We start from the raw sequence: 25,339 nt of genomic DNA, 5'->3' as shown, positions 1-25,339 counted from the left end.
ATGCCTGCGGTCCCAGCTACTTGGGAGGCTGAGGTGAGAGGATCGCTTGAGCCTGGGAGGTCGAGGCTGCAGTGAGTGGTGATCGCACCACTGCACTCCAGCCTGGGCGACAACGCGAGACCCTATCACAAATAAAACAACCATGACCCTTAGGTCCCGCAGACCTCCTTGATGGTCCAGACGGGGCATCATCTAATGGGGCATATGAGACCTAGAGTCCCAGGGAGGAAACAGCTTTGATCATGGGGGATCACACCCTCTGTATTCTTACCTTACTCATAAAAGCCCCCCAGTTACGTTCAAAGGCATGTCAGTATTTGAGAGACTTCTTCTCCCCCGCTCTCTCGCTTTGGCCAAATGGAATAAACCTTCCCCGGCTCCTAAGCACTGAATGTGTCGGTGTTTGGCTTACTGCGCATTTGTTACACGAACCTATATTTGGGGATAGATAAGGCAACAGATCATGTATTTTTGAGATACTTTGAGGGTGGAACTGTAAATTTCCAGTTTTTTTTTTTTAACTCAGTTGGCTTTATATTCATTCTCCCAAGGCGAGCGACCCCACGAACTTTTCCTTGCCCCCAAAAGGAGGGCAGACGGACAGGATCAAAACCAGTCGCGCCAGCAAGACGTTAGAGCCTCGCCGGGAACTGCCAGGCCAAGTGGGCGAAGCAAGCAGCAAGGCGGGGCTCAAGGGGCTTCCTGGGCGCTGGACTCGCCGCGCAAGCGCAGTAGCGCGCCTCGCCGCCATGGCGTCTGCGCTGTCCAGTCATAAGCCGGTAGTGGCGGCGACTTCCCCTCAGGAAGCCGGGTCTCCGCCTCCTCCTCCCATCCCGCCTGCTCGGCGGCGGAGGCGGCGGCGGCGGCAGCGGTTGTTCCTGCCTCTCCGCCACCTCCACCGCGGCTTATCCCCTGGCTGGTGGCGTTGGCGGGGCGGGGGACAGTAGTTGTAGACGCCCGCCCCTGCCTCAGAGAAGGTGAGTTCCCGCCCCGGCGGCGGGGGCGGCCCGGTCTTCAGCCCCTCAACTCCCGCACTCCAGGACAGGCCTCGCGCGCCCAGCCCGCTGGGCGCGCCCCGAGTGTGCGAAATGGCCGACCAGGGCGTGGCCCGAGTCCCGCGCACCCCTCACCGGCCGCCGCCCCCGGAAAGAGGCGCCAGGGCTTCCGAGTGGAGTGCGGAGGGAAGGGGCGCTCGGCTTGCGGAGGAAGCCGAGGTCGGAGTGGGAAACTAGGGGCGACCAAGAAGAAATCTAGACCCGGAGCGTCAGGGAAAGGGAAGTGGGGTTGATGAGGAAACTCGAAAATTGAGGGGACAGGGATAAATAGAAAAAAGCCCAAACGTGGAAGAGAGTAAGCTTCCGTTTGGTGAAGTTCAGCATCCTGGAAAGTAGAGACTTTGACGTAGGACGCTTAGGGAGAGGTGGATTTAGGAATCGGGGAAAGCAGGAAGTAGCGGGGCTCTTGGGGGAAGAGAAGAGGGGATGAGGTTTGGGGGGGATCACTTTGGAGTTCACTAGGCTTTTAAGGATATGGCCCTGTAAGACAAGCTTCTAAGATTTGTAGGCCTGTCTTGATAGTGATCTGGGGGTTTATGTGTATGTGCTTTTAATCCTCTAGTTTAGAGACAGAGGTCTCGCTGTGCCTAGGCTGGAGTGCAGTGGCGCGATCATAGCTCGCTGCAGCCTCCAACTCCTGGGCTCGAGCGATCTTTCTGCCCCAGCCTCCGGAGTAGCTGGGACTACGGGGCGCGAGCTACCGCGCCCACCTGAGTTTTAATATGTACCTACCAATGTCAGAGATACACGAAGCTGGACATTAAAGCGTTGAAAAAGGATTTTATTCCGCAACTACTGACAGAGGGGAAAGGCTGAGCTCCATTCCTATTTTCACCGAGATGACTGCGAGTTTTAAAAGGAGATAAGGAAGGAGGGAGTGGGAAGAGAGGGCTCAAGTAGAGTCAGGGAGGTGAAAAATTACAAAGGGCTGGTCATTGTGTAAACGCAAGTAGGCCAGCTGTGTCTCCTATCTGGGAATTATCTAAGATAAAATACTATCCTCCCACAGAGACTGGGAGTCAGGCCCAGTCCTTCCTGGTTACATTTCAGAGCGATGGCTTCCACGTCCTTGAGAAAGACACTCCTGAGTTGTAAGAGGTACAAACATCTCAAAGGAACAGAGGAGGATTCGTAGTTGTGAGCCCTTTTTAGTAAATGCCTTTTAAAAGGGAAGTCAGGGAGCTGTTATTAGGTGTTGGCTAGAACAAACAGTAAAATTTTTTTGACAGCCTGGCTTTTCCAACAGGAACTCAAAAGAGGGCTGGATTGCCCTCATGGACGTGGGCTTAGGCTTCTAGAGGCCATGTTAAATTTTGGTCAACTCTCCAAGGATGGGGAGAGTTTTTGCAGTTCTCCAACGCATTGCCCCTAACACAAAAGGCTATTTCTTATCCCTCTTAATCTAAGAGACGTTTGAGTTCTTACTATAATAGTTCTATATGTCTGCAAACAGCCTGCTGGTTGCAAACCATGAGATAAAGCTTAAAGCAGTTTTGGGAATGATTTTAGTTGATAGTGCTTGATCCCACTGCAGAAGACCTAAGTAAAACATTCAGCCATGTTCAGTATCAAATTTTTTAGTATTTGCTGTGTTGCCTTATGTTGCTTTTTGTCTTCAGAGTGAAAGATGATGGGAGCCAGAATATTGTAGAATAATTTAGATTCCTTTTTCCAGGAAAGACACCTGTAAATATAACCCTATAAAAATACTGATTTCTTCTTTATCCTTTTTCATGATGAGATATTGTATTTTGTGTGTTATCCCATAATATTTTACACAATTGACTTTGTCTATTGACTTTGGAGAACTGGCAGAGGAGTAAAATACTGCAAATTTCTTAAAACATTTTTGTAAGCACTTTTTCTGTTCACTAAAAATGGGGATTAGTCATTGCAAACAAATGATGAGACTATTAAGTTCTCTTAGCGAAGGCAGTTTTGGAAGTCTAGATTTAGTGTCTTCAGTCAGCCTGGATTATTTTGCTTTTATAACACATTTCCTGCCTCTCACTAATAAATAAGCCTGAGCAGTTTAAAGACTACAATTCAGTTTGGCTCACATGGCCACACCACAGGAAGGTTTAGAAACAGCTTCTTGTGGAAAAAGCTTTTTGCCAGACTCAGCATGTGTTTTTGTTTTTGATTTTGCAATGACTTTAAATATGTGCAAAAGACTTTAAAAGATGTCAGTTCACACAGTACTAGCAGTAACCTTTCTATTCCACTTCAGGGTGGTAAAATGAGAATTCTGGAATAGGAGTCTGACTAGTTATAGGTTCTAGAGCTAGTTTCTCCTACAGCTAAATGACCCTGAGTAAGTCCCACACTTTCTGGATTTGAGTTTGGTCATCTGTCGGTGGGGGAATTGGACTAGCCCAGTGACTCTCATCTAGGGATGATCGTACCCCGGAGAAGACCTCTGATAATGCGGAGACAGTTAGGTTGTCATCATTGAGCAGAGAGGGAGAAGAGCCAATCATAATTCCAAGAGACACAATCCTGAATTTTGAAATCCTGAAAGATGAAAATCCCTAAAGTCTAAAATCCCCAAAATCACAGTCACGAAAGACCAAAATATTGAAAATAATAAATCTGAGAAAAGTACTTTTTTTAGTTCTTTAAAATATGTTTGTTTACATTTTTAAAGGGGGATTTATTTAAGAAAAACATGACAGAACACTTCATAGGTCATTTCACGCAATGAAAGGCAATAGTAACATTTTGCAGACACAAGTATACTGACAGTCACAAGATGCATATAACAGTTATGAGCAGATGAACTGTATTCATAAAGAAGTAGGTCAAAAAGGGAAATGTATAAAAGCATGTCACAATGGTTGGTAGTCGTGTGCACCTAGCTTTATAACTGGTCATCTGAAATACTGTGACAAGTCTTTTGATGAGATAGATCAAAAACTGTAATGGGTCACTCAAACTCTTCGCTTATGCAGTTGCCCAAAGGGCTGAAACCTCAAGAAATTTTTATCTTTCACAAATATGCAAAAGACATTTCTTATCTCTTCATTTATTGAGGAAGTTTCAACGTTTTTAGGTACATGCACAGTGCTTACACACAAAGTCAGTGTTTTAATGTACTTTCATGAAGTCAAATTTGCAAAAAATGCATAAGATAAATTAGAACTCTCAAAGTCTCTGCAGTTTACACTTCCAGTATTGGACATGATGCAAAGATGAAATACATTGCAAAGATGAAATACATTGCAAAGATGAAATACGTAGCATGGTGAATTTTTTTTTTTAAAAAAGTCTGACAGTTTAAGATAGTGAAAAGAAAATAATTTGGCAAATGAGAAAATGTATTACAGGAATAGATTATGGGCAGTTGCACAGAGATAGTCCATGAAAGCTGCCCTAACATGCAATTATCCTGCAATTGGGATTTTGGCCTTTTGGGATTTCAACATTTGGGATTATCTTCTAAACCCACGAGGAACATGGTGAGCAAGTGCACGTGCTACCAGCATCTACTTGGCATAGGCCAGAGATGCCACAGATAAGCTAAAATACACAAGGCAGTTCCCACATTCACACAACAATGGGTTGTCCTACTCATAATGCCAGAAGTGTCAAGGTTGAAGAACCCTGCACCAACCAAACTCAGTTCTTTTACAGCTTTAAAATTGTGAACTGATTTAACACATCTGTGTTGGTATTCTTTCCATGGCTTGACATGGCTGGGTACTAAAATTGTAATTCATAAAGCATATGAAACTTTGACCTATAATGGCTAACATTCAAAAAGTAATCTCAGATGACATTCAGAGTAATCTCTGTTAAGGTTGAGACTATTCACTAGAATTTCAAAAACAGAATGTAATTGTTACCTAAAAAATTACCTATTGTCACTTTACTTCCGGTAAATATCCTTCGTTAAAATTTCAGTTACTGCCACTTGACAATTGGCAAATATTTGATATGTCACACTATCTAAAACATAGCTAGGACTCAATATATTTTTACTTTAGATATTTATAAGAGTTAAATAATTGCCAAGATGGGAAAAAGTTTGCTTGCACTTAGCTAGCAAGACTTTGTTAGCAGATTCCTCCAAAGGTATCAAAGAATTGTCATGTTTCCAGTTATTAAAATTCTACTCTCACTTTCAAAATTATGATAGGACCATTAAAACTGATTTGAAGAGCATCTGCTAATCCATTTTCACTTGTACCTATAGCACCGTTATGAGGAACTCCTCTGTGTTGGTCTTGGTAAAGAGCAAATATCAGTAAGGATTAAAAATTGGCAAAGGTTGGGGCATGGTGGTTTATGCCTGTGATCCCAACACTTTGAGAGGTCAAGGCCAGAGGATTGCTTGAGCCCAGGAGTTTGAAATCAGCTTGGGCAAAATAGTGAGACCCTGTCTACAAAAAAAAAAAAAAAAGTAAAAATTAGCCAGGCATGGCCCCACATGCTTGTAGTCCCAGCTACTTGGGAGGCTGAGGTAGGAGGACTGCTTGAGCCCAGGAGGTCGAGGCTGCAGTGAGCTGTGATCACACCTCTACACTTCTGCCTGGGTGACAGAGCAAGACCCTGTCTCAAAAAAAAAAAAAGCAAGGAAGATATAAAAGGCATAAAGTTACAAATAGGAAATGGAAAAATTAATCACAAAAACCCAAAGAAACACTATGTTTCCATAGTTAAAAGAAATATACATACTTAGAATTTATTATTGTGGTGTCCAGATTTTCCAGGACTTTGTAATTTGTTTGGTGAAGTTTCTCAGATACTTCTGACAGTTAAAAAAAGTTTCACTAAATAATGATATTCTTGAGTAATCATAGTAAAAACAAAACTACAACAAAAATTCTTGGTTATCTACCTGTTTTTATTTTTTGTTTATTTATTTTTTGAGACGGAGTCTCTGTCATCCAGGCTAGAGTGCAGTGGTGGTACAATCTCAGCTCACTGCAACCTCTCCCTCTCTGGTTCAAGTGATTCTCTTGCCTCAGCCTCCCAAGTAGCTGGGATTACAGGCATGCATCACCATGCCCAGCTAATTTTTGTGTTTATTAGTAGAGACAGGGTTTCACTGTGTTGGCTGGGCTGGTTTTGGACTCCTGACCTCAAGTGATCCGCCTACCTCAGCCTCCCAAAGTGCTGGGATTACAGGTGTGAACCACCACACCAAGCTCTACCTGTTTTTAAGGAAAAAAAAAAAAAAAAATTGGTTTTGGAGTGAAGGACATTTCTGGCTACTTATTGAGTAATTAACTCATTTACATAGTAATTGCCTAAAAATATTTTCCTTTGTTTCCGTGATATTAAGCGGAGGCTCAAGTTAAACGACATAAAGAAAATCTAGCTAATAACCCTTCTTAAGTTAATTCAGAAAACATTTTTGAGTTCCTGTTACATGCCAGATACTATACCTGGTACTAACGGTATACAGATGAATTAGGCCAGCCCTTTTAAAGGGCTCAATAGTAATATTTATTAATGAAATTAGGGAGAAAAATAAAGAGCAGGTGGAGAAAATGCAGTTTTAAATATGAGTTCGACTCCTGAGATATCAGGAGTAGTTCATTGTTTTGCATAAATATGTGCTCTGCACATGACATGTTTGTTACAGGCACACCAGAGCACATTATGTTAATATAAATCTGAAGTTGGCAGCCTGGAAGAATGATTAGAGAGTGTGTCTGGAGAAACATTAATGATTATTTGTTAGTTTCAGACTTGCTGCCTTTATTAGGTGTCAGTAAGTGAAAATATTAACTAAGCATGTTAAAATGACTAAGAATTGCCCCTACTATATTCACCACATATGTTAGGACATAAGTGTTCATCTCACTTTTTGTTTGTTTTTGTTTTTCTTTTGAGACAGGGTCTCACTCCGATTGCCCAGGCTGGAGTGCAGAGGCACAATTTCAGCTCACTGCAGCCTCAACTTCCCCAGGCTCAGGTGATTCTCCCACCTCAGCCTCCTAAGTAGGTGGGACTACTGGCACATGCCACCATGCCCAGCTAGTTTTTTTTTGTATTTTTAGTAGAGACGGGGTTTCACCACGTTGCCTAGGCTGGTCTGGAACTCTGGACTCAAACGATCCACCTACTTCAGCTTCCCAAGGACATGATCATTGATACGCTTCCCCCTTCTTACAAACCCATTCACATTAACTAACCCATTAGAAGGAATGGTGCATGTTTGATGTTCTTTGATGTAGGATATCTGCCTTGGATCCAAGTAAAACTAACTTCACAAGCATGATCCCTGAGCTAGCTAGCCATAGAGTACTTACGATTATTGGCATTTAAAGACTTACTTTAAATAAGATAAATTTGATACTAAACATGTACTCCCAATTAATGATTTTGTTACTTCATTTGTATTTTGCCATTGGGAATATGCCATAATAAACCCTTAGTTATTTTTGTAATTGTTGTATTAATGTAAAGTAGCTAGAACATGGCAAACTGTAGATCAGACACTAGTCTTATTTCCTGAAAAAGCAAGATTAACAACTAGCATTATATTATAGCAAAGAGTATTCATGCTGTTGACAGGTATTGGGCTGCATTGTTACCCCAATTACGTTCTCTGAAAACACTTTAAATAGGATTTGACCTCTGGGGAAAAAAGGAATCAAACAACATGTTTTGGCAAAGATAACAGAATCAGTTGCCTAGTCTCCCAAAATTTAGTGCTGTGCTCTGCCTAGTCTTTACTAAGATTAAAATAGTATTGGATTACAGAACTCCCTAAGAGCAGGCATAAAACAAGGATGTCCATTCTCACCACTTCTATTCATTATTGTACTAGAGCGCCTAGCCAGTACATTCAGGCAAGAAAAATAAAAGGTTTACAGATTGGCAAGAAATAATACTGTCTTTATTTGCAGAGTATATGATCATCTATGTAAAAAGCCCCATAGAATCTAGGAAAAGGCAACTAGAATAGTGAGTTCAGCAGGGGAGTAAAATACAGGTTCCATATATATAATCAATAGTATTTCTAAATGCTAACAAAAAGCTATTAGAAACATTTAAAAAAATACTATTTACTGTTATATCAAAAAACAAAACTGCATTCATAGGCCTTCTCATAAAACATAAGATACTTTTAGATAACTTTAATAAAATACATTGAGGCCAGGCCCAATACACCTGTAATCCCAGCACTTTGGGAGGCCAAGGCAGGTGGATCACTTGAGGTCAGGAGTTAGAGACCAGCTTGACCAACATGGTGAAACCCTGTCTCTACTAAAAATACAAAATTAGCCAGCCATGGTAGCGCACGCCTGTAATCCCAGCTACTCGGGAGGCTGAGGCAGGAGAACTGCTTGAACCCAGGAGGTGGAGGTTGCAGTAAGCCGAGATCCCACCACTGCACCCCCAGCCTGCGCAACAAGAGTGAAACTCCATCTCAAAAAAAAAGTAAAATACACTGAAAATGACATAACATTGCTGACAGAAAAAAAGGTGCAAATAATGGAGAGATACAAAATGTCTCCTAATATATGTTAGTGAGTTAGATTGAAAAGTATAGGACCATGTCAGTAATTTGGTGTATTTATTAGAGAGGAAGAAGAAGTAAGCTACTGACACCTAAAATATAACCAAATTAGCATCCTAATTTTGCTCATAAAATTTTTTCCTCAAAGATTAAAGATATTTAGTAACCATTTAAAAACCTATTATGCTGGCCAGACATGGTGGCTCATGCCTGTAATCCCAGCACTTTGGGAGGCCGAGGCAGCAGATCACTTGAGCTCATGAGTTTGATACCAGCCTGGGCAACATGGTGAAACCCTGGTTCTACTAAAAATACAAACAATTAACCAGGCGTGGTGGTGTGTGCCTGTAGTCCCAGCTACTCGGGAGGCTGAGGTGGGAGAATCACTTGAGCCTGGGAGGCGGAGGCTGCAGTGAGCTGAGATCACGCCACCGCACTCTAGCCTGGGAGACAGTGAGACCCTGTCTCAAAAAAATACAAACCTATTATGCTGTTATGATTAAATGCCATATCACAACAGGTCATGCTGTGAGGCATGAACATTTTTATTACATTTTTTATTCAAATTCAGTTGATTTATTCATCAAACATGAGATATCTGAAAAACATTTCATATGGTGCAAGAGTTAAATTAGGCAGCGCACAGTGGCTCATGCCTATAATCCCAGCACTTGGGAGGCCGAGGCAGGAGGATCGCTTGAGCCCAGGAGTTTGAGACCAGCCTAGGCAACATAGCAAGGCCCTGTTCTTTAAATAAATAAATAAATAATTCAGCATCAAGTTGCGTTTTGTGAGAAAGATGTTTAAAAATTAAATTCAAGTTTTGCTGTTTCTAAAAGGTAGATTGCTAATAGATAAATCCTAGATGCAAGAAGAGAGTAGATTCTTTGTAGCATGCCATAGGTATTTTCTTGCCCTTATCCTGCTTAAAGTTTTCACCAGTAATATGAATGAAGTCGTAGACTGAATGCATATAGAAAGTATGTATGGGAGCCATAGCAAATACCAAGATTAAGATCGTTTGAATTTTAAAAAATTCTCAGGTGGCTGCGGTGGCTCACAACTGTAATCTCAGCACTTGGGGAGACCAAGGGAGGAGGATCGCTTGAGGCCAGGAGATCAAGACCAGCCTGGGCAACATAATGAGATTCCCATTTCTACAAAATATTATTTAAAATTAGCTGGGCATGCTAGCACATGCGTATAGTCCTAGCTATTCTGGTGGCTGAGGCAAGAGGATCACTTGAGCCCGGGAGTTAAGGCTGTAGCGAGCTATGATCATGCCTCTGCACTCCAGCCTCAGGGACTCTGCTTTTTTAAAGAAAGAGAGAGGTGGGGTGGGGGTGGGGAGTGAAAGAAAAGAAACAAAGAGAAACCTCATTTAGGAATAGTGGTCTAGGCCGGGTGCAGTGGCTCACGCCTGTAATCCCAGGACTTTGGGATTCCAAGGGGGGTGGATCACGAGGTCAGGAGATCGAGACCATCCTGGCTAACACAGTGAAACACCGTCTCTACTAAAAATACAAAAAATTAGCCGGGCGGGCTAATAGCGGGCGCCTGTAGTCCCAGCTACTCAGGAGGCTGAGTCAGGAGAATGGCGTGAACCTGGGAGGCGGAGCTTGCAGTGAGCCGAGATTGTGCCACTGCACTCCAGCCTGGGGGACAGAGTGAGATGACGTCTGGAAAAAAAAAAAGGATAATGGTCTAAACCCGTAACAAGATGTAGTATTAATTCCTGCATTTAGAAAAATAATTCAGTCAACATCCATTTCACATGGGAGAAGATAGCCAATATCGGAGGAGAGAGATGCTACCTCCAGGATTTTAACAATTGTAAAGGTCATTAGAAACCAATAATATGATGACTACTTAAAAAATAACTAATGCTAAAATAAAATGGTAAGGATGAAAGTGATGTCCAGGTTAGAAGAAGAGATAATTTCACTTTACTCCACAACAATCACAGTCTATGTTCTTCAAACTATATAATGCTGCAACCTTTGTAATGAGTAAATATATAGTAATCACTATGCAAGTGAAAGAGAGGTGATGTCAAAATTTTCTGAGGAAAGATTTCTACAAATGCCTAGATTTCACTACCGAGCTTTCTTTCCTCTAGTAGTTCCTGTTACCCATCACATGTACTGAAGTTTGATACATATACAATTAGTTCAGGGGCCCAACTGTTTTAATTTGTAAGGAATTTCAAGGTACATAAAACATCTGCAAGTTGTTTAAACCCAACTTCACATAGAGGTATTAAACACATAGAAGAATGGAACAGGAAAGGAGAGATGTGAAAGATACTATACATTTGATAGAATCTGGGTTTGTTCCAAAATCAAATTCACTGCTTTTTGAACGCTTAATGCTTATTCATTCCACTCCCTACTTGCCTCCTTCTGGGGTATAACAACAACAGCAACAACTCTTCTTCCTCTTCCTTACTTTCTCTGTCAAAGATAACTTTACCCAGGATCAAGGCTTTAGAATTGTCTCTGCCCCCACTCTCCCGTCTATCTGCTCTTCCCAGCTATCACAAATTCCTTTGATTCCACCTTTAGAATATCTCTCATATTCTTCCCTTCCTTTCTGTTGGCTCTGCTACTTTTTTGGTGCAACCCAATAATCTCTTGCCTGCAACAGCTTCCTAACAATATCCCCATTTTGAGTCTCTTTTTCTTCCCCTACTGACTGCAGAATTAAATTCAAATGTCCAAATAAGGCATATTATGACTTAGCATCATTCCACCTTTAGCACTGTCTTTCACTACCTTTACGCATGTCTTGTTTTATCTAAAGCAGAAATGCCTTTTCTAATGCCCTTCTGTCCTCCAGAATACCCTTTGTTTCCTCAGTTTTTTTCTCTTAAATTTTACCCATCTCCTTAAGGGTCTATTCAGAATCTATTCTTCTCCACAAACACGTCACCAAGAACACATTATACCTTCTTACGTCTTACAGCACTTTACACATTTTTGTCTTGCATCATAGTTCTTTGCATATCATTTTTTACAAAATTATGAATTCCTCAATATTAACAATTGTCTTGTTCACTTATTCCCAATGTGTGGAACAGCTGTGTGTAATGTAAGGGAAAGGGTTGAGATAAACCAAGGTTTAATATCTGCCTTTACCAAATAGCACATGTGGCAACATATTTTAATTTCTTTAAATCCCAATATCCTAATCTTCATGAGAAATTCTTGCAAAAGTAAAAAACTGAAATAATAATCTATTGTTTGGCATACAGTAGGCATTCGATAAGGTTCATCTCTTTTTTCCTATCCTTTCGCACAGTACTCACCAGAGTACCTTGAAGACAAAGTAAGTAGTGATAAAGTTTAATAAAGTCCAAAAGCATGAAGAACTTGAACTAAACAATGTTATAGGAATTGAAACATGAAAGAATAGCTTTGAAAATATTATAAAGCTAGAACAGACATGACTCAGGAGGAAAATGGCTGAGATTTTGAGCTTGAGAATATTTTGCTATTTAACATAAAAAATGAGAGCTTAGTTGGCAAAGGAGTTAAAGGTAACCCCAAGTTTCTTACCTCAGCTTACAACATTGCCTTTTAGAAATGCCTGGTTGGTATTAAGGGTTGAACCAGGAAGGAAATTATTGTTCTATTTTAAGATATCTTGAGCTTCTAAATAACTAGTCCTCAGTAAACTTTCCATGTATACTGCTTTGTCACCAAAAGACAGTATTTACCTGTTCTTATTAAAGATTTATTTTTGTAGAGATGGATGTCTCAATATGTTGCCCAGGCTGGTCTCAAACTCCTGGCCTCAAGCAATCCTCCCAGCTCAGCCTCCCAAAGTGTTGGTACCACAGGCACGAAGCACTACGCCAGACCAAGATTTTTAATGGAAAAGTCATCATCACATCACCATGTCAGTTTTTGCACATTAATTCTGAGTCAAGAGAAGTTCTGAAAACCTCTGTATTAACCTTTTTACCTTGCTGACCTTAGAGTCAAATGTAATTAAGTCCTTTATTTTAAAACAACTAAAAAATAATTGAGATATATAATATATATATATTTTTTGAGACAGTCTCACTTTGTCACCCAGGCTGGAATGCAGTGGTGCAATCTTGGCTCACTGCAACTTCCACCTCCTGGGTTCAAGAGATTCTCGTACTTCAGCCTCCCGAATAGCTGGGATTACAGCATGTGCCAACATGTCTGGCTAATTTTTTGTATTTTTAGTAGAGACAGGGTTTTGCCATGTTGGCCAGGCTGGTCTCAAACTCCTGGGCTCAAGTGATCCACCTGCCTCTGTCTCCCAAAGTGCTGGGATTACAGGCATGAGCCATCACACCCAGCCTGAGATATATTTTTAATACTTTTCAAGTCCTTTCTAAAATGTTTCTGATTTATAATTATCTTGAGCACATAATATTTTTAAGCAAATCTTTTTAATCCATACACTGGCATTAGTATTAAGATTAGTTTGAAGATACCCAGTATAACTTAAATATTTATGGAGTTTTTAAAAGTACAAAGTCATGTATGTTTTTTGCAAAAATTAATATAGAGATGTACAAAGAGCAATGTGTTAAATGTTTGCCCCTACTCATTTTCTGACCCAATTTCCCATTTCCCAAACCCCATTAAGTTTAGCATATATCTTTTCAGATTTTTTTCTGTGGATACTGAGCTAACACACAAGATCAGACTGTCAAATCAGACTCATCAGGTTTACTAATTATTTCAAGGATACAGGCAGTCAAGAGACTCAACTGAAGCAGAGTGTCTAATACATGAAAGATGGCTCCTCAGACCATGTAATATGGTTAGGCTTTGTGTCCCCACCCAAATCTCATAATGAATTGTAATCCCCATAATCCCCACATGTCAAGGAGAGACCAGGTGGAGGTAATTGAATCGGGGGCAGTTTCCCCCATGTTGTTCTTATGATAGTGAGTTCTCCCAAGATCTGATAGTTTTATAAGGGGCTTTTCCCACTTCACTCAGCACTTCTCCTTCCTACCACCTTGAAAGGAAAGTGCCTTGCTTCCCCTTCACCTTCCACCATGACTAAGTTTCCTAAGGCCTCCCCAGCCGTGCAAAACTGTTGAGTCAATTAAACCTTTTTCCTTTATAAATTACCCGGTCTTTGGTATGTCTTTGTAACAGTGTAAGAACAGACCAATACACCATGTTTTCCCCTTTGGACGTGTATCTCTGGCCCAGAATAAATAGTTAAGGTTTCTAAGTAAGATTCACAAGATCACCTCACACAGTGGGAATGTTTAAATTGTGACTCATCTCCATGTTATACCCTAGAGAATTGTATAGCTTATGTGGCATTCTTCAGAGAGAGATGTGTTATAGATTCTGGGTTTATTTACTACAGGTAATCTTTAGCCAGGGACATCTTGCTGAGAGCATTTTAGTGGTAAGATCTCTTCCTCCCAGCAAATATCATTAGGCTCTTTACTTGAGGTCTGGATGTCACCATCCTTCTCTTTTTCCCTCTTCTCCAGGAAAGGAAGTGAATGGATTGGAGGCCAAATGCATGAATTCCTTCCTTACAGTAAAGACATATGTATATATTTAAGTTGGGGTTGTATATGTTGGGTTGTTTATACTAAAATTGGATTTTATGATTGAACAATTGATTGAGTTCTACATATTGTTTTTCCCGTTAATATATCATGGGCATTTCTCTATGACATTACATATGATTCTAACTCATCCATTTAAACTGCTATGTAGAAAGTACAATTTTGATGCTATATGATTGGCACCCTATGTATAAACTGGCAAACTTCTATAAAATAAATTTTAACTGTTAGGAACTTTAGATTGAAGTATAGACCCCAAATGTAAATGTAGTAATTTTGGCATAGATTATTCATTAAGTGAGAAACACTTTCAGCAAAAGTTGTAGAAGCTAATATGTGAATATGACTGTAGCTTTGAAGGGCTTGTCTGAGCTCTATTTAGTGAAATTTGTGTGGTTGTATTTGTACTAGCCGTGGAAGAAGGTTGCCTACCACAGGTTAAGATAGTTTGTGGGCTGGGCTCAGTGGCTCATGCCTGTAATCCCAGAACTTTGGGAGGCCAAGGCGGGTGGCTCACCTGAGTGCAGGAGTTCGAGACCAGCCTGAGCAACATGGCGAAACCCCATCTCTACAAAAAATACAAAAATTAGCTGTGCACAGTGGCATGCACCTGTACTCCCAGCTACTCAGGAAGCTGAGGCTGGAGAATCACGTTCTGGCCTGGGTGACAGAGCCAGACCCTGTTTCAAAAAAAAAAAAAAAAGATGGTTTGTGGTTCCCCCATGTGATTCTCAGATGACATTGGTGATGTATCTAGAATCATTAGCTATCTTAAAATCGACTGCATTTCTTGAGATTATTAGCTTTAAAACATAAAATGCCAAGACTGGATTTCTTAGCCCAGGCTTTCAATACTGGTGCCCCAGTAACTTTACCTTCAGAATGGTATTTTGTAGACTAAAAAATATGTTAGTATATTAAATATTACAGTCTTACTATTTTCATATTAAAATTTTTATTCTAATGAGCAAAAATTTATTACTCTAGCCTTGCAAGCACTCAGAAAATTAAGATTTGAGATGGTATATTAAATATAGTAGTTGAAGATTAAAAATATTACCTTAACTATTTAATATAATCTTCTGTCTTACCTTCTTTTATTGATAGATACCACATTGAATGAACAAAGACTGAACTTTGTTTACAGATACCTTTTATAAAAGATGTCTGTGGAGTAGTGTTACAGTTCAAATAACAAAGGATTTTGCATTATGAGGTAGGTTGAAAATAGAAGGAATATGTCCTAATGTCACTTTTTAAATGTAGTGGGTAAACTTCATATATGTCATCTTATTTAATCCGTACAAGAAAAGTATTGTCCTTTTGATGACTGACTCAGAGAAGGGAAATAACTTCCTGACTTACATTTGGGGAAGTAGGATTTAAACTCAGATCTTTCTAATTCTGAAGCTCGTTTTCTTTTCCTCTCTCCATTCTGTCTTCTACCTTATCCAGAAAGCCACTGTATCAGTTCTTGTGGTAAATATAAGGAAGATATGAAGCTTGAGCAGGAAAATATTAATATAAGTCAAGAGATATTGTAGATCCCCAGAGTCTTCCTTTACAGTAATCAAATTAATCAAAGGTTACAAAACAATATGCGGCAGTCTTACCCTTGACTTTGCCAAGTTTTCAAGGCACAGGATTATAGAATGCTAGCATTGGAAGGTAAAATGTCTAATGATCGTACTTCCTTAGTTTATAGATGAAGAAACTGAGATCCGGAGTAGTGATTATTTTTAGATAGTCATGGGCGTGACTAAGCCAATAAATGAGATCTGATTCCCTATCCAGTGTTACTTCCTTTTATATGGTATAGCTCCTCACTTGTATCATCTTTGCTGTATAATAGTATCTTGGAGAAAGAATAGTCTTTTGTATACTACATTACAATAGTCTTTTCCCATTCTGCTCTTCTCACGCTCTGAGACCTGGATGAGCTACTGGATCTCTTTAATCTGTGGTATCTGGGATACCAAAAGTAGTAGATACATTTACTTAAATGAAACATAAGGCCTGCTGTGCTTTTTTAGAGAACTTATCTAGTTTTCCCCGTTGATAACCATGTCAGAAACTGCATTTTATTTCATATGTGGTGGTTGAGATTAAAGTACCATAATTACAGTCATGTCTTAGCCTTGGATTGAGAGAACTTGGATTCAAGCCTTGACTCCACCATTAATTGCTGAGCAAATCACTTTGACCTCTGTAAGTATGTTTATTCAACCTGAAAAATGGAAGTGGCAATCTCTGTCTTGTCCTAATTCTTAATCTACTGTATTCTAGTCTAGTATATTTTGGGCTCAGTCTTCAGAGCCCAGAGGTCAAAGAAATAGTCAAAGGGCTCTGTGATAACTTGAGTTTCATTGAAATTTTAAAAATAACTTTCATGGGATTATAAAGTAATATTCAATGTAGAAAATACGGAAAATATACATCATTCATAATTGTGTTCTGCAAATGTTAGTGTCCTTTTCCCTACATTTACATTTTAGTTACTCTTACATGGTTGGCTTTAAATATATTCAGAGATTATTTTCTGTTATGGCTTGAACCCATAACAGTTTACTCCTTGTCTCATTTAAAAGTGTGGAGTTAGGCAGTACAAGGCTGTTAGGACAGTTCCATGATCATCAGAGAGGATCCAGACATTTTCTTTTTATTCTAAGGCCCTGACTTACTTCCTCATGTTCTCTGATGACTGTTTCATTTCTAACCATGGCATCCTCATTTCAGCAGCAGAAGGGAGGATCCCTCCTAGAATCCTACACAACACTTCAGCTTTCTTCTTATTGACCAGAATTTATTCACATGGCTACATCTTGCTTTAAGAATGGCCAGAAAATGTAGTCTAAAAGACTAAAAGCTAGACACATTTCCTAAGGTTTGTTAATAAGGAAGAAGAAAAAAATATATTGGAAGGCAACTGGTAGTCTCTGTCACAAACAGAAACATAAAACTTTATGTTAGCAGTAATTCTAATCATAGGATTATCTACTGAAGCTGATACTTTGATTTGAAAGCAAGTGAAACTCTATTCGTAAACTTTTAGTTCAGACCAAATGTATTAAAACTCATAAGTGCTGTTGTTCAATTTATAGTTCTTTGGGGTATATACCTAGGGTAGAATAAATTTGGAGTAATTTCTTCTTAAATAAACAAATGTTATTTATTATTCCAGGGTAAAAAAAAAATGCTCAAAAAGTTAAGGCTTTACAAGCGCAGAGAGACAAATACAATATGATCTCACTTATACATGGAATCTAAAACCTTAAGGAAGTAGAGAGTAGAATGGTGGTTACCAGAGGCTGAGTGGTAGGGTGAGGGAGTGGGGACAGAGAAAGGAAAGACATTTGCCAACAGGTACAAAGTTACAGGTAGATAGGAGGAATAAGTTCTGGTGTTCTATTGCACAAGAAGGTGACTATAGTTCATGTATATTCAAAATGTATTTATTATTTCAATATTTTTTAAAGTAGCTGTAAAAGATTATTTTAAGTGTTCACATTGCAAAGAAATGATCAACATTTGAAGTAATGGCTATGCTAATTCACCAAATTTGATTATTCCACACTATATACATGTACTGAACTATCACACTGTATTTCATAAATATATACAATTATTACTTGTCAGTTAAAAATAAAACTATATAAAATATATTGTTATAAAAATAAAGTATGTTTAAACATTTTTAAAAGTTAGGCTTTATTTTCAGATTTATAAGAAGCAAATTAATAAAATGAAGGTGAATTTTGTGAATTTTCAGATGATTGGTCTATGTTGATGTGATTATAAACTTTGAATTATTTAATCTTTGTAACAAGATTGTGTTTGGTTTCAGATGAATGAGAGTGGAGAATTGGACAAAAATTGATTTTTAATTTCCGAATTAAAATCCCGGTTTTTAGCTCACCAGTTATTCTATAGTCTCACTATTTGAAAGTTCATGCTGAAAAACTGAGTGAATATGATCAGATTTCTCCACCAAATTCACAGCCTGATAAGGGTAAGTAAGGTTCCATTCACCTCTTTATTCATCTCTGTGCCATCTGTGGTCCTTTGGAACTGGCTTCTTTCACATAGCATAATGTCTTCAAGCTTCATTCATGTTGCACCATATATCAGTACTTCATTCCTTTTTACTGCTGAATAATCTTATATGAATATACCATATTTTGTTTATCCATTTATCAGTTGATGGGCATTGGGTTGGTTATTTCTACTTTTTAGTTGTAATGAATAGTGCTGCTGTGAACATTTGTTTACAACTTCTTGCATGGACATAGGTTTTCATTCTTTTGGCTATATATGGGTGGAATTGCTAAGTGGAATTGATGAGACTGCTGTTAAGTTATTTTCCAAAGTAGGTGCACCATTTTACCTTCCCACAAACAATGAATGAAGTTTCCAATTTTTCCACATTCTTGCTAACACTTACTAGTATCTTTTTTTGACTATAGCCCTCCTAGTAGATGTAAAGTAAAATCTTTTTATTAACCAAAAAATTTCAAACATACTCAAAAACAGAGAAAATTGTATAATGAACCCTCATGTATCCATCATCCAGTTTCAACAATTATCAACATCTTTTAAATCTTATTAGTGACTTTTTTTTGAGATGGAGTCTCTCTTTGTCACCCAGGCTGGAGTGCAATGGCGTGATCTCGGCTCACTGCAACCTCCACCTCCCGGGTTCAAGCAATTCTCCTGCCTCAGGCTCCCGAGTAGCTGGGACTACAGGCATGTGTCACCACACCCGGCTAATTTTTTGTATTTTTAGTAGAGACGGGGGTTTCACCATGTTGGCCAGGCTGGTTTCGAACTCCTGACCTCAGGTGATCTGCCTGCCTCAGCCTCCCAAAGTGCTGGGATTACAGGCCTGAGCCACTGCGCCCAGCCATTAGTGACTTTTTAGAAACAGCATTATTGAGGTATAGTTAGCATATAATAAACTGTATGTATTTAAGGTATACAATTTGGTAAGTTTTGGCAGATGTATATAGCCATGAAATGATCACCACAATCAAGATAATGGACATATCCATTACCCCCCAAAAAATGCCCCTTTAGAATCTTTTCCTCCCACCTCTCCCCAAGCAACCACTGTTACTATAGTTTCCATTTTCTAGAGTTTTATATAAATGGAATCATATCGTATGTACTCTTTTGTCAGTCTTCTATTACTTTTTATTTATTTATTTTTAGAAATGGGTTCTTGCCGTGTTGGCCAGGTTGATCTTGAACTTCTGAGCTCAAGCAGTTCTGCCACTCCAGCCTCCCAAAGTGCTGGGATTACAGGCATAAGCCACTATGCCTAGTGTATCACTATTTTAAATAGTAAAAAAGAATTATAATTACTTTCATTATTTTGAGATTTACTCATGTCATGTGTATCAATATAGTTTATTCCTTTTTATCACTGATAGTATTTCATTGTATCATTATACCACTGTTTGATTTAATCCATTCACCTGTTGATTGACGTTTGAGTTTCTTTTCTTTCTGGGGCTATCACAAATAAAACTATATGAACATTCACGTGCAGGTCTTTGTATAGACACACAGTCATGTGTCCGTTAACAACCGGGATACATTCTGAGAAATGTGTCATGATTTTCTCATTGTGCAAACATCATAGAGTGATGGTATAACTTACTACACACCTAGGCTATATGATATAGCCTATTGCTCCTAGGCTACAGATCTGTACAGCATGTTACTATACTGAGTACTGTAGACAGTTGTAACACAACAGTAAGTGTTTGTGTATCTAAACCTATCTAAACAAAAAGAAACAGTAAAAATATGGTATGAAAGATAAAAAAAAAAATAGTACACCTGTATGGGGCATTTACCATGAATGGAGGAGCTTGCAGGACTGCAAGTTGCTCTGAGTCAGTGAGTGGTGAGTTAATGGGAAGGCCTAAGATACTACTGTACACTGCTGTAGACTATAAATACTGTAAACTTAGGCTACATTAAATTAATTAATTAATTTATTTATTTTGAGACAGAGTCTCGCTCTGTCACCCAGGCTACGGTGCAGTGGCGCGATCTCGGCTCATTGCACCCTCCGCCTCCCAGGTTCAAGCAATTCTCCTGCCTCAGACTCCCTAGTAGCTGGGATTACAGGTGCCCACACCACACCCAGCTAATTTTTGTATTATTACTAGAGATGGGGTTTCACCATGTTGGCCAGGCTGGTCTCCAACTCCTGACCTCAGGTGATCCGCCTACTTCAGCCTCCCAAAATGCTGGGATTACAGGCATGAGGCAGCACACCCAGCCCATTAAATTTATTTTTAAAATATTTTTATTGTTTTAGTAATAAATTAACCCTAGCTTACTGTAATTTTTTCACTTTATAAACTTTTAAATTTTTTTAACTTTTTGACTATTTTGTAATCACACTTAGGTTAAAACACATTGTCCAGCTGCACAAAAATATTTTATTTCTTTATATCTTTATCCTAGCCTTTTCCTATTTTATTCTTAACTTTTTTATTTTTTATTTTTATTTTTTATTTTTTTGAGATGGAGTCTCACTCTGTTGCCCAGGCTGGAGTGCAGTAGCACGATCTCGGCTCACTGCAACCTCCGCCTCCTAGGTTCAGGCGATTCTCCAGCCTCAGCCTCCCAAGCAGCTGGGATTACAGGCATGCGCCACCATGCCCAGCTAATTTTTGTATTTTTAGTAGGGTCGGGGTTTCACGATATTGGCCAGGCTGGTCTCGAACTCCTGACCTCAAGTGATCCACCCACCTGGCCTCCCAAAGTTCTGGGATTACAGGCATGGGCCACCACACCTGGCCTTACTTTTTTTTTTTTTTTTCACTTGTTAAACTTTTTTATGAAAAGCTAAGACACAAACACACACATTAGCCTAAGCCTACACAGGTGTTAGGATCATCATCACTGTCTTCTACCTCCACATCTTGTCCCACTGGCGGGTCTTCAGGGGCAGTAACATGCATGGAGCTGTCATCACCTATGGTGCCATCTTCTGGAATACCTTCTGAAGGACCTACCTGAGGCTGTTTTACAGTTAACTTTTTTTTAATAAGGAGAAAGAATATACTCTAAAATAATTTAAAATATAGTAAATAAACCATAAACTAGTATACAGTTATCAAATCTTATGTACTGTACATAATATATGCTGTACTTTTATATGGCAGTATAGTAGATTTGTTTATACCAGCATCACTACAAACACATGAATAATGAATTGTGCATTATTCACATCACTATGAATTTTTCAGCTCCACTATAATTTTATGGGACCACCATCATATATTCAGTCCATTGTTGACCAAAAGATTATTATGCAGTGCATGACTGTTTCTCCTTCTCCTTTAAGTAAATACCTAGAAGTAGAATAACTGCATCATATGGTAAATATATGTTTAACTTCTTAAGAAACTGCCAAACTGTTTTTCAAGTGGTTGTACCATTTTACATTTCTATCAACAATGTTTCAGAGTTCCAGATCCTTATCAGCGCTGGTATTGTCAATCTTTTTCATTTTAGTCATTCTAGTAAGTGCATAGTGGTGTCTCACTGTGGTTTTAATTCACATTTACTTGCTGATCAGTGCTTTTAAACATCTTTTCATGTGCTTATTGGCCATTTGCATATATTCTTTTCTGAAGTATAGGTTAAAATAGTTTGCCCATATTTAAGCAAGTATTTGTTACATTATTTTTTATTATTTTTCTAGTCAGAATTTTTATACTATTTAAGTTGAACAAGAACTATATTTTCTAACTTGCCAAATTAGGCTTCATTTAGGTTTTCTTTTTAACCTCAAATTTCCAAATTTGAAAAACTGGCTGATCATTAGTCTCAAAAAATTAGGAGGGAGTATATCCCATGTAGAACTGAACATTTCTTCCTTTTAGCAGAAACAAGCCTTGTTTCTGAGAGCTGAAGAAATGTTCAGTTCTACATAGGATATACACCCTCCTAATTTTTTGAGATAAACTGTATCACCAAAAATATATAGGGCAGGTGGGACACAGTGGCTCACACCTGTAATCCCAGCACTTCGGGAGGCCGAGGCAGGCAGATCACCTGAGGTCAGGAGTTGGAGACCAGCCTGGCCAACATGGTGAAACCCCGTCTCTACTAAAAATACAAAAATTAGCCAGGCGTGGTGGTGCGCACCTGTAGTCCCAGCTACTCGGGAGGCTGAGGCAGGAGAATCACTTGAACCCCGGAGGCAGAGGTTGCAGTGAGACGAGATCGTGCCATTGAACTCCAGCCTGGGTGATAGGGCAAGACTCCGTCTCAAAAAGAAAAAAAAAAAAAAATATATATATATATATATATATAAAATATTATAATTTCATAGTAAGTACATTTTCTGCTATATTTGTATTTATTCAGGATTTGAGGTGAGGAAAAGAATCAGGAACAGTCTTGCCCTTCCCCCCAAAAAAGAATCAAGCAAGCAAAAACATCTACTGTAAGAGTCTTCTGAAACTTTTCTCCAAATCAGTCCTATCCCCTTTCAGTTTTCACCTGTTTCTTCCCTTATTCCTCTCACCAGTATTTTAAGAGAGAACAAACCAGAAGACATTCTAGAATGCTTTTTTCACTAATCAGAAGTAGTGGAATAAAATCCAAGCCTACACAGAAGATACAGAACTCTGTTCCTTCATCTTCCCTCATACCTGATACCTAAAAGTAGTTTTCATCTTATAACTGAATTTCTAATTTTCAGCATTCCCAATCAATTTTATAAACATCCTTTTATTGTTAAGTCTTACAGTACTCTCGTCAGGTGAGTATGTTTATTTTATCTTGAGTAAACTGAAGATTTTAAAAATCAAATTCTATATCTGTGGTTCTTTTACTTCTCTTAGAAACTAATATATAGGAAACCAATTCATGAGAACTTCAGAAATTATTTGAACATTAGTATCAAGCCACCCACCGTGGTTGTGTGGTTCCTATCCACACATCCCTGCTTATCTCACATTTTAGCCCTATGACAGCAACATGTGTATCAGTTCCTTTCTGCCCTCTTCGTCTCACTTCTGAGAAGGGTAAAGTTACTGGTACGTGACCTGGGAGGTATCTGACCATCCTGATGCTACCCTTTGGCATATAATGTCAAGATACTCAACTTTTATGCTGAAATAGGTTGTAATTTGTTTGAGCTGCTTTGTTTTTCAAAGCTCTTTTCAAGAGCAAAGGAGGCCAGGTGCAGTGGCTCATGCCTGTAATCCTGTCACTTTGGGAGGCTGAGATGGATGGATCACTTGAGGCCAGGAGTTTGGGACCAGCCTGGTCAACATGGTGAAACCCCGTCTCTACTAAAAATACAAAAATTAGCTGGGCGTGGTGGCACACACCTGTAATCCCAGCTGCTCGGGAGGCTGAGGCAGGAGAATCACTTGAACCCAGGAGACGGAGGTTGCAGTGACCCAAGAGCACCCCCACTGCACTCTAGTCTGGGCAACAGAGCGAGACTCCATCTCGAGAAAAAAAATGCAAATGCTCAGGACAAGATAATCTGGTAAGAATTTTCTCCCTTCTTTGCAGAAAATCCCATTTTGTCAACCTAATGAAGCATTCAAAGAAGACATATGACTCTTTTCAAGATGAACTTGAAGATTATATTAAAGTACAGAAAGCCAGAGGCTTAGAGCCAAAGACTTGTTTCAGAAAGATGAGAGGGGACTATTTGGAAACCTGTGGGTACAAAGGAGAGGTTAATTCCAGACCCACGTATAGAATGTTTGACCAGAGACTCCCATCTGAAACCATCCAGACCTACCCAAGATCATGCAATATTTCACAAACAGTGGAAAATCGGTTGCCTCAGTCATTACCAGCCCATGACAGCAGATTGAGACTAGACTCTCTGAGCTACTGTCAGTTCACCAGGGACTGTTTCTCAGAAAAACCAGTACCCCTGAACTTCAATCAACAAGAATATATTTGTGGCTCACATGGTGTAGAATCTAGAGTTTACAAGCACTTCTCCTCAGGTAACAGTACCAGTACTCATCAAGCCAGTCACAAACAGATACAGCAGAAGAGGAAAAGGCACCCAGAGGAAGACAGAGAAAAATCAGAGGAGGAGCGGTCTAAGCATAAGAGAAAAAAAATCTGTGAGGAAATTGATTTAGACAAACACAAGAGCATCCAAAGAAAGAAAACAGAGGTGGAAATAGAAACTGTGCATGTCAGTACAGAAAAGCTTAAGAATCGAAAGGAGAAAAAAAGCCAAGGTGTAATCTCTAAGAAAGAGGAACGGAAGCGTACAAAAAAGAAAAAGGAACAAGGCCAAGAAAGGACAGAGGAGGAAATGCTTTGGGATCAGTCTATTCTTGGATTTTGAAGCTTTCAAAGTTGGTTCTCCCAAAGTTAAATTGAAAAAATAGGTGAGAGCTTGGTTTTATGATGTCCACGTTCATACCACTTTTCTTATGTGAATAGGTTCTTTAACTTCTAACAAAGGCCTAGTGAACAGAAAGTGTTTAGCATGCTTGCTCTCCAACACAGAAATTACTTTTCCTCATTTTCTAAAAGCATTATTACATTTTTTTGACATATAGTGTAATTTCCTTTAATGAAAGTGACTCTGCTTTTATTCATCAAATTGGTTTGATGGTGGAATTATTTTCTTTTGGGAGGTTATTTATTTTGAATTGGAGGATTAATGACCTTTGCACAATCTGTTTCTTGATTGGGTTTGGTATAGTTTTGAGTTGGGTATTTTATGTTCATTGGTTTTTCTCTATGAAGCAATTTTTTTCTCCTTTATTAGATCTAACTTGCAGTGTATTTTCTAGGCTGGAAAGTGGAAAATGAAATACATTATAATCTTAGGTTACATAATGTTTCTAAAGTTTAAAAGAATCTTGATACAAAATCAGTTTATATTCTGAAAATATTTATAATAAAGTATTCTAATTTCTACATGTTGTTGTGTGTCAATCTGTTCCTATTTAACAATGATTTTTCTCTTGGGAGGAGGAGAGAATAACTTGGCAGTTCATACTTAAGAGGCAAGATCTTTTGGGTAGGTCACACTTTAAAGTTGTAAAAATTCCTTATCTATTATACCTTGCTTACTCACATTTGAACCTGGTTTTTAAGGTAGAAATCTATGGCTGACTGTTACAGGACCCCACCACTTAACCAAAGTTAGCCTTTGGGTCATGGGTTTCCTCACTATAGTCCCTTCACTGGTCGCCAGAATGATGTTATAGGAAA

At 39.1% G+C, this 25,339-nt stretch overlaps 1 protein-coding gene across 3 annotated transcripts; it reads left to right on the top strand.

Moving 5' to 3' along the window:
• Window positions 1-733: 733 nt before the first annotated feature.
• On the top strand, window positions 734-25,042 carry LOC129461924 (lysine-rich coiled-coil protein 1). 3 transcript variants are annotated; one of them, XM_055241399.2, is made up of 4 exons: window positions 734-977; window positions 15,215-15,323; window positions 17,952-18,116; window positions 23,660-25,042. In XM_055241399.2, the coding sequence occupies exon 4, from the start codon at window positions 23,682-23,684 to the stop codon at window positions 24,459-24,461; it is 780 nt and encodes a 259-aa protein (XP_055097374.1). In that variant the 5' UTR covers window positions 734-977; window positions 15,215-15,323; window positions 17,952-18,116; window positions 23,660-23,681; the 3' UTR covers window positions 24,462-25,042. The 3 variants fall into 3 exon arrangements, with proteins under 3 accessions (XP_055097374.1, XP_055097375.1, XP_063473675.1); XM_055241400.2 differs by having other exon boundaries at window positions 811-977; window positions 18,019-18,116; XM_063617605.1 differs by lacking the exon at window positions 734-977 and adding an exon at window positions 14,057-14,076.
• Window positions 25,043-25,339: the final 297 nt, after the last annotated feature.

This window comes from Symphalangus syndactylus, chromosome 14, assembly GCF_028878055.3.
Source record: "Symphalangus syndactylus isolate Jambi chromosome 14, NHGRI_mSymSyn1-v2.1_pri, whole genome shotgun sequence".
NCBI lineage: Eukaryota > Metazoa > Chordata > Mammalia > Primates > Hylobatidae > Symphalangus > Symphalangus syndactylus.
Note: the sequence above shows the minus strand (reverse complement) of the source record. Positions and strands in the feature narration are given on the sequence as shown.

Coding starts and splice junctions, on each gene's coding strand:
- LOC129461924 (XM_055241399.2), top strand. CDS start 23,682: ATGAAGCATTCAAAGAAGACATATGACTCTTTTCAAGATGAACTTGAA.